General features: G+C 38.7%; 1 protein-coding gene and 1 long non-coding RNA gene across 5 annotated transcripts in view; one reads left to right on the forward strand and one right to left on the reverse strand.

The window, feature by feature from the left end:
• Window positions 1-429: 429 nt before the first annotated feature.
• Window positions 430-10,959, reverse strand: LOC121339876. 2 transcript variants are annotated; one of them, XR_005953228.1, is made up of 3 exons: window positions 10,798-10,959; window positions 3,362-3,485; window positions 430-1,624 (listed from the first exon to the last, which is right to left on the reverse strand). It is a non-coding gene; the product is annotated as an uncharacterized LOC121339876 (long non-coding RNA). The 2 variants fall into 2 exon arrangements; XR_005953227.1 differs by lacking the exon at window positions 430-1,624 and adding an exon at window positions 2,134-2,403.
• The window catches only part of TECRL (trans-2,3-enoyl-CoA reductase like), a 58,994-nt gene continuing 44,326 nt past the window's right edge, over window positions 1,847-16,514 (forward strand). The window contains exons 1-2 of one of the 3 annotated variants that reach the window (XM_041412070.1): window positions 1,847-2,127; window positions 15,423-15,474. In XM_041412070.1, the coding sequence (XP_041268004.1) occupies window positions 1,894-2,127; window positions 15,423-15,474 (286 nt within the window). In that variant the 5' untranslated portion in view covers window positions 1,847-1,893. The remainder of the gene's footprint in view (window positions 2,128-15,422; window positions 15,475-16,514) is intronic. The other 2 variants (XM_041412072.1, XM_041412069.1) reach the window with 2 other exon arrangements.

Below are 16,514 nucleotides of genomic sequence, written 5' to 3' on the forward strand. Positions count from 1 at the left end.
AAATTTATTAATATGTGTTATTACAGCTCACTTATTCATATAGATCTTACAGCTAAAAGGGAATATTATATCAGTTTTTTTCATCCCTTGTACAGCAGATTGTGCAGTTTCTTTAGAGTAGCCTGTTCAAATAAGTGTACCTCACACTTGGATTTTGTCTTCTGTGGTTTTTGGTGGCTGTTTTTAGCAAGCCCCTTACAGTAAAACAATACTTTGCCATTCTCCCTGTTGTGACTAGCTTTTACCAAAATTTCTGCTGGATGTATTGACTCCACCAAGGTGATGGTTCCTCAAAACCCTTTCATTTAACCTCAGAGACAGGTGTACTTCTTTGATATGATATAATCAAGTCTAACTGCTTTTTTCCTGTAGATGCTGACCTGTTCTGCACTAATGAGAAGACCCAAACTGATTTCAGTATAGCCAAAATTTAATCCTGTTTTTTTTTTTTTTTTTTTTTTTTTTTTTTTTTTTTTTGTAGTAGGGGATCGATAGTGTTCTACACCTGCATTCCTCCAGTCAGGGCTTTCCATTAACAAATCCAGTGAAGGCATTCCAAGGCTGCATGACTGCATCACCAAGCAGTGGGCACTTTTCTCTCAGTCTAGGCTACTTCAAAATTTGTTATGTCATGTGGGCATAAAGCATCTTAGGTATAAGTTGGAGTTAGGTCCTTTAGTAAGAGCTATGGCTAAAGAACCACTATATTTTCTCTAAGTTATAGCAGAATCAGGGAAAAGAGACCTGTTTTGTTTCCACCCTGCATCGCCAGAGATGGTACTAATTTTATGTTGACTTTTACCTTGTGGAAGCTTTTTCCCACTTAATTAATTTCCTCAGTGTAACAAACCTGTATGATTTTTGTAATAGTGATTGTCATTTTTCTGAGATTTTACCATGGAGAAATGTAAAATTGGAGAATGGAGAATTTACTTTGGGGAAAGAGCTGTCTGCAGAAACTCATGGTGCCCTTCTAACACTGTAATCCTAGGCAACCCAGGGAAATTTAGGGAGAATTTCAGGATGGAAAAGTACTGCTAGTTCTGTTAAATCCTATTAAAAAGCCATACATGGAGAAATGAAGTTTAAACAAGGCTTGGGGAAGCTGCTTCAGGGAAAATTTGTTGTTTTATGTAGTCTTTATTCTTACCATTAAAGCTGCTTTTGTTTTGTTGCAGACTTGCATTGTAAAAATTGTCAGGAAAGAATAAGAAAATAGTGAAATTAACCAAGCCCTGAACGAATGCCTTTAAGGTTACAATTTCCATTCCTTCAGTTGATTTTCCCTGGCAGAACTGTAAGGAAAACTCTACTTCATTAAATACCAGAAAATCCATGGTGCTAAAGCCAAGCAGATATTTGAAAGTATCCCCTAAATTTTGCTGATGAACTCGTGCTATTTTGTTAGTAGATATTTCTGGAATAGATGGCATCTGATGGTGATGATTCTAGAATAAGCAACATTTATACCTATACATATGTGTGTATGTGGCCATTTTAAACATCTGTCTCTGTAGGTAACAGTGGAATTTACTGCATTCATTTCTGGTTGCCCCTCTGGAGCTCTGGAATTTCAGTTCTGATATCTGCTAATAGGGAATTCCAGTATGTCTTGTTTCAAACGCTGAAAAAAAAGAAAAAAAAAAAGAAAAAAGAAAATAAGAAAGCAGCAGCATCAACACAGGACATCACAATAGCAGATTAAATATAGACATGGATTACAGAGCCATTGTTTTCACTCCTGCTAAATAAGACAGTACACTTAAAATGGAATGCCACTTGACCTTTTGTGTCTCTTGGGTCTGTGGCTGTATTTAACTGCTGCAGGGAGGAAACATTTCCCCCTGGAACTGTCCCCTGCTGATATGACGGTCGCTGCTGCTGGGTCACACCATGCTCAAGAGGCAGAATCCCAGCGCTCCAGAGCACAGGAGGGACCTCGCAGCTGATGGAGGAGCTCTGTCCATGTCTCACAATGACTCGCGCTCTTTTTTCAACTTATCTCAGCTGGTGCTCTCTGCTGGCCAAATCAAACCATCACCAGCGCTCAAACATTCAAAAGTCACCTACTTTGAAGTAGAGATTGTTGATGTGCAAAGCAAGAAGCAGATCTGCATTGTGGACAAGGTGAGTGTGCTATCCCAGCGCGCCGGGGCTGTGCCGGGTTCACACGGTGCTAGTTCAGGGACTCAGTTTTCATTGTGCTGTGGTCTTATTCTGTACAAGTACTGTCATTCCTTTCTCTGGGAGACACTAAGAATTCCTTGTGAGTCATAGCCCTGGGCTGGTCTTCTCCAGGATTTTTACAAACAATCCTGCACTGGTTTGTTTTAGACCTCTTGGCAGCTCTGTGGGCTCAAAGCTACGTGCTTAGGCTGACTCTTGACACGTAGATCACGGTGCCTATTTCAGACAGAGCACGATACTTAAACATTTGTTTCAGAATGTATACTCATTTTTAATACATTTGTAAAGCCCACCATCTCTGCAATGCTACGAGTACCTAAATGTACTGGTACCTAAATGTACTCAACTGTTCCCTGCTTGTTAGATTAGACCAGGCACTTGTAAAAATTTTTCATTTTAAACAAAGGGTCTTAGCTAAAAGAGGTGTTTTGAAATTTTGTTTGGTTTGTTTGTTTTAATAATGTGAGTAAAAAAATATAAACTACAGCCAAATTGAATAAGTAGGATGAGAGGACTGGCTAGGATGGAAGTTCATGAACCCACAAATAACAGGTAAAAATGCTTAATAAATATTTTGGTCACAGTTTTCATGATTCATTGTCCCTCGGTGAAATAGTTGGTCTCTTTCATGCCATGAAAATGGGAATCCTAATCTATTTAGCCTATGGAATTTTCAGTAAATTAGTGGAGTTTTGGGACTTACTGTTTTTGTAGAAAAAAATTCCCTTATCCTCATTGGCAACAGCTGGAACAGGTAGATAAGTTTGCTTCAAATGTTTAATGCCTTTGAAATATGCAGGGTGGAATGCTACCAGATTTCCAGTGTTCTTCGTCTATTAAAGGGTGTTTTTCCAATTTGCATGCCTAGTTAAAGTTAAATGTCTCATTTGTTAATTCTGAATGGGGCAAAATAATTTTTGCTATTTTTTCTAACCTAGCCAAAGAGAAAACATGCACAAAATGGTCAAACAAATAGGATGACTATTTATAACAATTTTGATGGTAGTGTTCATGTTACTTTACTGAGTGATATTTACACAGTTGTTAGCTTCTCTACATACATTTAGAATTAGGTTTTGATCAAAAGAAAGACAAATCTGTTTTTTATCTTGAGCTTTCCTATAATGTCATTAAAATACATATAGTACAGAAACAGCATTAGGCAAAGACCCACGTTTCAGGAATCCTTCCATGCTTCATGCTGCTGGGATGATACCAGACATGTGTTTTAATCTTTATTCTCAGTTTTTCTGACCCTGAAGATTTTCTACATCTCCTCCAAACCATGGACTCTGCCCCTGTAGTGGTGAAAAGAGAGACATGAGTGATGATTGCTAAGTACTCTTTATTCAGAGGTAAAATACACACAGGGTAGCAATAACAGCTGCAAGTCTCTGCTCAGAAACAGAAATATATGTTCAATTTACACGGCCAGCAGTATGGGCTTTTTTAAAAAAAATATTTTTGGCACAGTACCAAGGAATTGGTACAAGTATAGTACAAGCTGAGATTTCCAAGACTGCTTAAAGAATTTGGTTTCTGAATGCTCATTCACCTGGCTGTTTATTTTATTTGCTGTGATAATCCCTAAGTCAACCCTGAAGTTACAGAAGTTGAGTTCCTTGCTTCCATGGACACTTGTTAGTATTGGTGAACTTAATTTCAGTTGGTTGTTAGGGCAAACAAGAGGCTGGTGTACTGGTTTGTGCATAATTTTCTGTTTAATTAAATATAACTGCTACAGGCCCAACAAGATACTTCTAATGCCTGTTTCCTGTTTGTGAGATAGTTATGATTAACTTAATTTCTTGGGTTTGCATGTAATTACTGCTTGTCAGAAGAGGAACCATGGATTTTAAAATGCATGTATTTAGACTCTTATTGCCTATTGCTAGTGGTTCAGAATATTATGATTTAGCAAATGCATTTATAATATTCTCAGATTAATAAATCTAAAGGGGAAATTTTTATTATAATGGTAGAGAGAAGAACCCTTTCTTTCTCCACCCAACAGAAACTCAGGCAGAGTGATTCAATGCTTAATGCTCTGTGGTTAAACACCAGGAGATGATTCCAAGAGGTTGAGTTTCTCTGAGATCCTTGCATGTGCCTATGAATCCTATTCAGATTAATGGGAGCTCTGTAAAGTCTGCAAAATTATGGCACATTTAACTAGTTCTGGAATTTAGCAAGAAATAATTTCCTGTCCTCAATACAGTATCAGGAATTTATAAAAGGTGTGTTTGGCTGTGTCATCTTCAGAAATCAGTTGGCATCAATCCAAAAGTTTTGAATCTGGCACAATTAATTCTCTGAATTAATTCTCCATTTAAAAAGGGAAAATTAGCATTATTTAATTTCATTTTCTTTCCTATCTTACACTTTTGGGATGGATCAGTCACGTATATTAAGTGGTTATTATAAGTTCTTGATTATCTTTAACTTCAAGGAACAGAATAAATACGTACTTGTTTTTTAAGCCTTTAAAATATTGTTCACACCCTGTTGCAGGCTTTTTCACAACTAGGGAAAGGCAGAAAAAAAAATAATGAAAGGAAGCAGAAGAAGTGAAAAATCCCAGACATTTTGGTGCCATAGTCATCTCCTGCAGGAGCTGGGTTTGGAGGAAAATTACTTAATCTTGAAAAACTTAAATTCACATGAGTCAGCAACACTGGCAGTTTATTTTGCACATGCACACTGTGAACATGAAATTCTTTATGGAAGTACAATTTCTTTTATTTAATATTGTCAATCTGCTCTGGGGACTTTCTCTGCTATGGATATGATATTATGCAAGCAGTTTGGTGCACATGAGCTTTTCCAGTGAGTTACTTAAAGAATTTAGAAGAGAAATAATAGCAGTGTGAGATCTTTTCCCCCAGATTTGCTCTTGAAATTAATTCTGAGGTGATGTGCCATGGAGAAGAGGCTTCTGATTTTGGAGGATGGGGAGGAATCACAAACCAGCTTCAGGGTTGTTTTTCTTTTTCACAGTTATCCTACAAAATGTCTCCAAACTAGCGGAACTCTCCAAGCAGGGAAAGATATTTAAACTTAGGCTACAACTGTTCTTAGAAGCAGTATGTAAATGCTCAGAGGAGGGATCCTGGGACAAGGCACTGAAGTTTTGAGGAGGTGTATGAGCAGCCTGCTGCTCCACAGAGTGCCCATGGCAGGATAAGAGTCCGGGTGTCTGGGCCACTGCAGGACAGCACTGTGGGTTTTCCTTCCTTTTTTCCCCACTCCCCAGAGAGGCAGACCCAGGAGAGGATGTCCCTGAGCAGAAAGGTTTTTACCCAAGCATCCAAAGGCTTTACAAAAGCTGGTGCCTGAAAGCCACAATTAGGAAAATTTAGCCAAGAAATTTGGCCTATATTTTTACAGTCAAGGCATGGTAAGCAAGAGCTGAGTGTCTTGTGGGCCAGTGTTCAGCTCTTTAACATGCACTGCAATAAAATAAATGCAATACTGCATTTGTGTGAAGATATTCTGTAGCTGAAACATGAATCATACACGTTTCTTGCTCAGTGAGTGAAAGACTTTAGCAAGGAATAAATCTCTTCTTTGGCCAGTGTAAAAAAGCAGGTGAGCCTAGATAATCAAAAGTCCCTTTTTTCCCTTTTCCCTTTCCCCTCAATTTATTAATTTGTATGGAAGAAATTCCTATCTCTGTGTAAAGAGGAAAGCATGTGATTAAAGATTTCTTGTAAGAAATATTTTCAATTAAATAGCATCACAAAATGTCTAAGGATCTTGGCTTCTGTGTTGCTTCTAAAAAGCCACAGAAAACAGCAGAACAGCAAAAATCATCAAGTGTTATAAATGAAAGAAAACAGTTCCTTTTTGTACTTTTTAACAAATAACCCACATTTTTTTTGCCACCCACAACTTATGAAAAATACATGGCTACTCAAAAACTGTTTCCCTCATACATTGTTCCAAAAACCTGATGTAGGTTGGTTTTAAAGTTATTGATGTGCAGTGATTTGATTTATAAATGCTGTTAAAGCAACTCATAACTGTTTCTTTTATAGCATTCTTTGTATAATATTTTTTTCTTCAAATTAACTTGTAGTAAAATGTATTTCCCCACAAACATGGTGCAATGTAATTAACTTTGCATGAGTTGCTTTTAAGGCAGGAAATGTTACACAGTACAGTTTTTACAGAATAAATCACCTCTGGAGAAACCAGCAGAGAAAGCTTTTTCCCATCAAAATCCTCAGAGCTCAGTAGTGCTGTATGATTTTGCAAGTTAAGCTGTAAACAGAGGTGCAAACTCAGTTTTGGCTGCTGTGCAGTGACCCCCGTTTTCAGAACACTTCCTAAGGCCTGCAGAAGAGATCTTGCTTCTTCAAATGTGCAAGAAGAACCTCTTTCCCAGATGTGTTGCAAAGATAATGGAGGCTACTTTCCCACTGTTCCTGAAGCCAGCTCTCCATCCTCCACCCAGTGCCTTCTCCCACTGAAATGTCTTTGTAGAACCCACCTAGTGATAACTGAACATTTATGGCTCGCGGTACACGCTGGAGGAACTTCTGGTTTTACGTTTGTGAGTTGTAGGCACTGTTTGCTGTGCAATGACTATAATGAATGTAATGGGAATATTGTTATTTTTAGGGAACTAAAATGCCCTTGCACACAAGTGTATGTATCAACACAGTCACTTGTCCATATTCAACACTTCTTGCAGTTAAATATGACAGTGTGTATATCACTACATCCTTTGCCAAAGATGAATTAGGGCTTATTCTGATTGCTCTGAAAGGCCTGTTTTTCTCTGAAGGAGCTAAAGGGTTTTTTTGTTTGTTTGTTTGTTTCTGTTTTGTTTGTTTGTTTGTTTGAAAAGCACCTGAGGCAGCAGTGTCTTTGTACCTGCATGCTAAGGCTTAACAATGCAATGAATTTCCACTGGCATATCAGCAAAGCCATTTGCATGCAGAAATGCTGTCTCTGGTATCAGAAATCTCTTGCTCTTGCCTGTGGGTTGCAACTCTGTCACAGAAAGGGAACAGCCGAGGAGAACACTCATCTCTTTTGCAAAGTCAGCTCTAGCAAATAAAAATAACTTCTCACATCATGGCTTGGAGGTTAGACATACCACATTCATTTTAGGTGAGCGAGTGCAGTCATTAAAGTAGGCAATGAAACCCTGCAAAGGAACTGTGCAGTACGAGAACACTGCCTCTAATGTCAGGTTCTTCCCATTAGCCTCATTCTAGTGAAGCAAAGTAAAGAAGTCCTTTCCCAGGAAAGAGATTAATACTTTCATGGCCATTTTAAGTATTTCCCCCCCTAAATCTTTCACTTCTAATATTCCACTTCAGAGGACTGTATAATCTTCTCTTCAGAGAATGAGCAGAACCTGTGACCATCCACAGGGGTCTCCTTTCATGCACAGGATTTTTATCATAATTTTTCTCATTCAAGCAATCTATCATTAATGGCGTGCCACCTCTGATGCCAGGGATGCCAAAAGGGGCTGAATAACCAGCTGTGCCATGGTAGGGGCTTCCATGGATGCTGAGTCCCACATAGCAGCAATTCCCACAGAAAAATGGCTGAAGGAACACAGACACAAAAACAGCTGGATGTAGGCTCATTGCTGTGGAAATCCTCTTTTTTACTTCCTTTTGGAAGGAGGATTTCATGGTGTCTTGTGTCTTTCACTGTATGTTTTCACAGCATCCAGCACAACGGGGATCTGGCCCTTGCTGGGGGACACTGAGAAAAAATAAATTATAAAATATGTGTCTTTTTTTGCCTATAGGCATTGAATCTTATGCCCAGCCACAGTGCTGGAAGTGATGACAGTAGTATTTTCTTCCTCAGTTATTACTTATGCTTGGTAAAGTAGGTAAATATATTCAAATTCTGTTGTAGCAATGCACAACACTTATTTCTTCCTGCTCTGCTAGAAATTCACATAATTTTAATGTCAATATAGCTACGGATGGTTTCAGATGAAAGAGGCAACTATACATATTACTTTTTGCTTGCTGTGAGATGGCTTTTTAAATGGAATACCTGGAGAAATGGCCTTTGATTTTTCTAGAAGAGAGAGACTGGGGAGGGGAGAAGCTGGTAACTTTAGGGCATTTAGCATTTGGAAAGGGATAATTTAAAGAATTACAGAAGCTGCAACAGATGACTAATGCTTCAGCTGATACCAATCAAAGCTTAGAAGAGCCTTTAAATGACAGATTTTATGCATCTCTTATTTTAGATAAAAAAGTCTAAGCCTGGGGGAAGAAATAAAGAAGCAAATATAATAAATATTCAAAAAAAATTAAAGTTGCATTCAAAGTTGAGCAAAAACAAGAGTGAATTTGTGATACACTGGTGGTGCTCCAACTTTTTCTGAGCATTCTGGCCAGCAGCAAAAGCCAGCTATGCCACCAGAGCAGTGAATATTGCCAGAATTGCATCTGTAGAGACAGATTCCCAGCCAGTTTGAAATGCACTCTTTCCCACTAAAGTTATGACATTTTACCCCAGCCACATATTTGCCTTATTGCATCAGAGATAATTCAGAGATTATTGCAAATTATAAATGTACTGGAGCAATACAAGACCATAGGGAGCAGTAGGTGTTTTATTAGTCTAATAGTTAACAGCACAGCCCATGATGTAAAGTTAGGTGCATAATGGCACCTAACTCTTATAGGCATTAGTAGCATTAAAATACTCCTGCATATGATTTATAGCTCCATCAGAACATGCTTCAGGTTCTTTCTGAAATCCAATGTGTGATTCTTCACAGAACACTTGAGCCATGCAGTCATGGGTCTGTAAATACCCAGCAGTACATGTTAATGCTATTACTATATCTGCCTGTGTTTAAGCAATTTTGCACTTTAAAAAGTCCTTAAAATGCAAGCTTTTCTTCCTTATCTTGTGCTTCAAAAGATCAAATTGTGGCAATCAGAGGACCTCTTCCAGAAGTACAGCAAGCATCTCTTCATTGCTCTTGGTACTGAATAATGAAAAGTACTTGCGTTTCTAACAGACCTGATGCTGCCTGGTTGTTCTCATATATCACCCTCATTTCCCATTCCTTTCTGCTGCTTCTCAGCTTCCAACTCCCCTCCACAGACCTGCTTTATTAGCCCTGCTACTCACAGAATCACTTGTTTCACCAAAATCCATTCTTCCGTGAATTTTCTTTGGAACTGGTTGATTTTTTTTTTTTTTTAACTTCATGCAGTCCCCCATATTGTGACCAGCTTGTGCTAAATATTGGCCGAATTTCTTGGGTGCACTTCTTGATTTTTAATTTTAGCAGTGTGTGTAGACATAGAAAAGTAAACAAAAAACTATACAGCTATTTGATAGAAAAGGGAAGACAAATTCAGAGGTTCCACAGCTAAGCAATATGCTTTATTTGTGCTAGAACTGGCAATCAAAATCCCAACAAAAAACATAAACACCACCCTAAGCCTCACTTTATTCCTGAGAAGTATGGGTCAAAATTACTGCTTATTATTCTTTATTATTTATACTTTGTTCAATAAACCAGCACTATATCTATTTCTAATAAAATATTATAATTTTTAAAAGTCTATTTTATTATTTTTGGTCTATATTACATTATTTTTGACAACTATTTTGTTTTTAAGTGCATATCCCAAATGTTGTTTTCTTTGAAAATGACAGTGGAAAAAAATGAGTCTTGAATTTTTGATGAGGTAGAATTTGGGAAAGATTACATTACAAATTAATTTTGAAATATTTCAATCTGTTATGACACAATAAATATTTCAAGTTCAATTTATTTTACAACTTAATAGTGCATTTATTTGCATATTATTTCCTATTGGATTATTTTCAATGACATGAGAGCCATGTGTTATATTATTTTGCTCTATCATGATAGATGTGTCATAAAATAATGCAGAAATAATGAAAGTTTGATACAGATGAGAAATAAAAAGTAATGAATATAACACAAAAAATATTATTTTCCAGCATGTGCCAGAAGCAGATTTTTTTATAAATTTCTATTCAATTTTTAAAGTTTGAAATCAACACAAATTTACACATCCAGAGTTTTGAGAGAACAATTCCATTTCCCTGGCAGAAAAGTGTTGTGACAGAGGCTTCCCGACAGGTTCTGCTGTTCAGCTGCTGAGGTGAACAGTAACCTTACTCAAATCCCCTTAATAAAAGGTCTCAGGGCATGGGGATGCACCAATCTAGTCAGATTTGCTCAGAAATAGGTGTGCATGTTGAATTCTGCACACATTCTCTCTGCCAGTGAATTACATTCTCTTTACTTCCCCTCTCATCTTTGGCAGAGAGGAAAAAAGCTCTTTTTGGTGTCTGACACTTTTTCAGGCAATTTCTTGCAAAAAGAGAGGATTTTTTTTTAAAATAGAAATACCCAGCTAGCAGTACAAAAACAATTAATCATCTTTAGAGCCAAACTTGGCTGGGGTAAATTGACATGACTGCACGCAGCAAGCATGTGGTTATGTGTATTCTTAGCTAATTTGGCCCATAATCACTGGAAATGTTAGTCAGTCAGATTATCTCATATGCCAAGGTTCATGTGACCAGATAATAAATAATCTGGAAGTTTGCTCAGTGAGGCAGCCCTCTACTTACGTACGTGTGCTGGAAACTACCTCAGCTCAAACCACAATTTGGAATATCTCCTGCTTCTGGAAGGGCTGTGCTGAGGTCAGAGCCAGCTGTTTGGTAGCCACTTCACTGCAGCCTGCTGAGCAAAATACTGGATTCTAGATGAAGCCTTTGTGCAGCTGCTAACAGCACTTGTCTATATGTAGGTATCTCTACGTCATTTCCATGGTGAGCTCATTTATTTATATCTCTTTGGGCATGACCAGCACACTGGTTCACCAAGAGAGCTGTGTGGAACACACACTGGGAAAGGTTAAAGCAGAACAGTGCTCAATTTTTAATTCTGACTTTGAAAACTGACGATCAGAAAGAGCCAATCTGATCTAGAAGTCAAATTCACAAAACACAGAGATCAGCTAGAACAGGTGTTTTTCTAATTAACTTTCTGTGGAATGCTGCTGTTTTTTTTGTAATACAGCATGGTCCCAAAACAAGGACAGGGTGCTAAAGCAGAAATGATGAAGTATTTGTTGAGTGATAAATTTGGAATTTACCTGGCTTTCCCATTAACTGGTTATCTGTTTTGCAGCCAGACCCTCAGCTGCAATAAACTGATGTCACCTTTTTGAACAAATTTACCCTGGCTGAAGATGGGACGGTGGTTAATGAGCAACTGGAGTGGCAGAATTTCTGAATTTCTGCAATTATGGAAAATGCCTGTTACAAAGTAGGCGACTCAGCAGCGCAGTGGTACTGACATGTCACAAAGAGAAAAAAGTATTCAGAGAAAAATGTTGAATGAAAGATTACTTATTTGCTGAAATTCTATTATTCAGATTCTTATTGATATTCTGCTGACATCTGACCCCTACAATAATTCTTTAGTGCAAGAACTGTGTGATGCAATTACATACAGATCACCAGATTTGGCATAATTCCTTGACTTATAAATGTGAAAGAGATATGAAAGTGGATAACTATCTGATTACCCTGCACTCACAAAGGCAGTGTTAAGTTTCCTTAATATCTTCCTCTTAGTGCTCTTCCTTCAGCCCTAGTATAAAATACTAATATGGTATTTTAAATCTTAAAAAGAAATGTGAGGCATTGTGCATTGGTGTCTGAAGGAAGCATAGAAATGGTATGGACGACCCAGAAGGTCCTTTAATTCTTGAATTGTAAATGAAAAGTTTACTTCCATTTGCTTCAAATGGAAAAGTAAAAGTTTTTGGCTGTGAAAGTACAGGAAAATCAGGATTTGACATTTTGAAATCATACTTTTCTGAATGAAAAGTGTAATGACTGCAACCCACAGCTGTAAAATATGCATTTATTCATAACATTTTTTTTCAAAAGGAAGTAGTCTTGACCCTTACACATGATAGTCACTTACTGGAAAGTTGACTACACTTTAAATCAGGTGTTAGACTACAAGTGAAGAAGTTGTAGGGAAAAGCTGGCTTGACCATCAGGCTGTAGAAGACACATACCAAATAAGAGCAGAAATCCATCTTGCTTTAAACAAACTAAGGGTCGTCTCTCGCTCTCCTTTGCCTTTGCATATTTGTAAAGTGCTGAAATAGAGGAAAGAAAGGGTTATAACACTTTCAGACATAATTCAAAAGAATGAAAGGAGAGTAAGACTAATAATTACAGTGAAATATTCCAGGGTGTTTTATTCAGTTGGCACAAAGGGTAATAAGAGCAGATGCTTTCCCAATCCTTACAATTCCTTAGCTTGTATTGATGTACAAGAAAAAGAACAAAAGATAATTAATGGTCTACAAAGAGGACACTCTTGGTAGTAACCTGGTGTCTCAGCATCCATCTTCTCATTGATCAATATTGGAAACTATAACTTCACTGGTTGTTTTATGAGGTCTTTAGAAAAGGACACAGAATTATCAAGATCATAAAAAAAATGTATTTCATTCTTTTGTGGCTATAACCTCATTATTCTGCCTGTGAAAGGATGCTGCAATTCTTCTGTCACAACCCATTCTGAAGGGGGAGAGTATTTGTGTTATTCTTCAGCTGGCCATGTGTGTAGTTTGTCTTGAGTGGAAGGGTCCTTCTCAAAGGCAGCTGGCTCCTATAAAACAGGTCTCCTGCTGCCCTCCTGGCTGGATGTGAGCTCCGTGCCTTCCCAGGATCCCCGCAGCCTGTGCGGAGCCACCAGACCGCTACCGCCAGCCCAGCACATCTCTGGCCACGGGCTGGCAGGGCTTAAACCAGCTCTGCCTAAAGCAGCTTGGATGTAGGCAGGCACAGCAGTGTCCTGCTAATGAGCTCTGCCTGGCTCAGGGATGTACAGGGCATGGCCCTTCCAGCTGTGAGTGCTGTGTGGTGCTGCTCATCACACCCCAGGGGCACACCAACCGGCTCCTGGGCTGCAGCAGGACACTGCAGCCACCTGGTAGCTTTGCAACACCTGAGGCATGTGGGTGGCTCCACAGGTGGACCTAAAACATGAGCTTGGATTCATTTTTTAAATAGCTGAAGTTGGGTGATGTGAACCCCTTGCTGCCATAGCAGGATTTGGAGGGGAGAAAGCACTGATTGTCTCAGGATGAAAAAAGGGAGAGGGATGTAAAGGTAGAGTTGCTAACAAGGGCTTGGCTAGACATTTTGAACAGATTGAGGGCAGCTCTGCCCTGAAGTCAAAACATACTCAGGAGAGCTGGAGATGGAGACCTGGCTCTATTTTGTGCAAGCACTGCTCTTTAAGCATGCTAAGCTGTACAGTTTTTCATCTTTCTTTGCCTAAATGAGTTGATCAGCTCTCCAGAGCATGGGTTGGCCCTATGCTACTCTATCCCAGAACCTGTCACAGTAGGTGCTGATCTGTAGGGATGCAGGCCCTGCAGCAATGTGGCTTACACTGAATTTAGAAAGCCAGCTCAGCTTCCATCAAAGTGGAAAAAAGCATCCCTGTCCTTCAGCTGGCAATGCCAGCTCTGAGTACCTGCACATCTGCCCCGTGCTAGGACAGATGACAGATTTTGGTCTGCAGGCTTGTATACTGAATAGGTGTTGCCAGCTAACAGCTTGCATCTGGTGGATTCTGGACTCCAGGCCTCACAGGTGTGAGATTACAAAGTGTGAGAAAGCAATTTTAGACATTTTTAGAGGTTTCGAGAACATAACCCCCCCAAGTCCACAGATGTTGCACACATGATAGGAAAAATACATGGAAACTATGGGAGATGTGCTGCTCTACTGGGTGTTGCGTGAATTGCTCAAGTGCAATAAACACAGATAAAATATTTTCTTTTATTTTTAAACAAAGAAAGATAAAATGGTTTCTTCTATTGTTTCCTGTAGCTAGGAAGAAAAGGGTCTCCAAGGGCAGTGTCTCTTGCCTGGCCTAGTACACTTCAGCATGGTTTGGGTCAACATGGGTATTGGGGAGAGGGAAAAAGGGTAATCCTTGGTTTCAAGTAGCCCAGGCCTTGATTTGGGTGGAGTTGGCACTGTTTAGCAGGCACATTAGAGAGACAAGTCAGGGTTTAAGTGGAGTTTCATTTACAGCAGTTTCTGTAAATGCCCAGTGAAACCCTCTGTAACTGAGGAAAATAAAGTGTTCTCATCTAAACCCAAGAAAAAACTTAGAAAAGATCTGTACTTTACTACCTTTTAGCAAAGGTGTCATTTTACATCTTTAGATCACTAAAATCTGTATTGAGCTCTCTGCCTGTTCATATTACTGGAAGCAAGTTGGGTTACTCATAAGTACTAAAAGCACATACACTGTATATTTGTGTGGGGTGTCAAATTACATAAGAGTAAACTTTCTGCACTGATTTGTTGCTTTAGAGTCAGCAATTTTATTTTGTTGCATCAGTATTTCTCCAAACTCAGTCTTTCAACAAAACAGCTATGTTAAGGTGCTAAATGATCTCTAGTAGGAGAATTTCTTATGTTCTTCTCTATTTGTTTGCATGGTTATTGTCACAATCCACTAATAAGTAGTTCAACATGCTACTTCTTCAAAAGTCCCATTGCCTTTCCTTGTAAACAAAAGGCAAATCCAAGTATTTTGCTTTAGTAAATTCTAAATGTGTTTCTCAGGTAATTTGTACAAAGTATATTAAGAAATCAATATACATCATAAAACAGAGCCTACAAAGCCTCCAGACTGCCCTCTAAAACTGTGACACCTGAATTGCTTCAGTGCACATGAACAAAAGCATGCAGAAGCAAAGTCATTTAAGGAAGAAAGGACAGAACCTACCACTTTTGCTGCTGCCTTCTCCAGAGAACCCTTTCATGTCTCCAGGACATGGACCTCAGCATGCTTGAACCTAACTTTAATGCTAAATCTCTCAAGTTTTCCCACTGGTTTGGTCTAGGGGGCAATTATTGCATTGCCCCCTAGATCAAACCTCTTGACTCTTGTGATTTTACCCCTCCATTGACCAAGCAGAGGTGGTCCAGGTGATGTATAATTCAAATTTGGACAATCCTTAATAACATACCAACCTTAATAACCAATGTTTGTGTGAAAACAAATTTGCTGATTTTTTTCATTTTAGCCTGAAGGACTTGGAGACAAATTTAAGCACCTCTTTATTGGAGGGCTGGAGAAGTGATCCCAAATTGAAGAAGAAAGGAGAATTGATCTGCATGCATTTTGCTTTCTTTTCCAGGTACCTCCAGCATCTACCGTTCTTGATGTGAAACACAAATTTCACAAAGCATGTAAGTACTATGGTTAGCAGGCTGGAGACATAGTTAGAGGCCTTTTGCTTAGAGAAATTGTCAAATTTATTTTTCAGGAATCTCACACAAAAGCTGAGACTGGCCTGACAGCTCCAGAACTCAATAAGATTAGTGTTTGAACTAAGGTTCTGTTGTAGCTGTTGCAGATGGGAGGGGCTGGAAGGAGACAACTGCATAATTTATCACTGCCAGCACATGAGGGGCAGTAGTTTTAATCTTGTTTTTAACATTACACCGTGTCATTTCAAGACCAGTAGTGCATTTCTTCTCCCAGTGTTATATTGGATAAACTTCAGTAACAACAGACTGCTTCATGGTGGCCATAAACTGACCATGTGGACCAGAAAGCTGCTGTAGTGGGGAACGTGAGTTCAGAGTGATTAAATAACATCTGGATTCAGGTTAGATATATAGAAGAAATTCTTTATGGTGAGGATGGCAAAGCACTGGCACAGGCTGCCCAGAGAAGCTGTGGATGTCATGTCCCTGGAAGGGTTTAGTGAATGGGGTGCTGAGCAACCTGATCTATTGGGTGGCATCTTAGATACTGAGCTTTCATTACTTTTACAAAAAAAAAAAACCCTAAAGACTAGATGCCTTTTACAGAGAAAAAAAAAAAAAAAAAAAAAAAGAGAAGGGTTGTCAGCCACTAATATGCTTGAGTTCAGATAAGGGTAAGTAGAAAAAAGCATTATGCTTCTCCTGTGTCCTTATAATTTTATAAAACAGCAAAGCTTAAGGCATCTGTGGCTGCACATGGGTTCCGTTGATGAAGTGAAAGGCTGTTAACCTGACTGCTCCAAAGTTACTTATTTTCCCTCCCTGTAAGGGCTTGTAAAATACAAAATGGCAAAAGTTCAAAAGCCATGCTGCTGCATATGAAAAGATTGAGTGCAGAAGTTTTAGTATTTCAATAAGGGTATGTCCTCCCATTAGTTTGTCAAATGCAGTGCACTTCTGTCTAGAATCTCTTAAATCAATTGAAACTGGATTTATATTGATGCAGTTTAAATCAGCTG

The sequence above is a fragment of the Onychostruthus taczanowskii genome, unplaced genomic scaffold, assembly GCF_017590055.1.
Source record: "Onychostruthus taczanowskii isolate IOZ18803 unplaced genomic scaffold, ASM1759005v1 scaffold38, whole genome shotgun sequence".
NCBI classification, from domain to species: Eukaryota; Metazoa; Chordata; class Aves; order Passeriformes; family Passeridae; genus Onychostruthus; species Onychostruthus taczanowskii.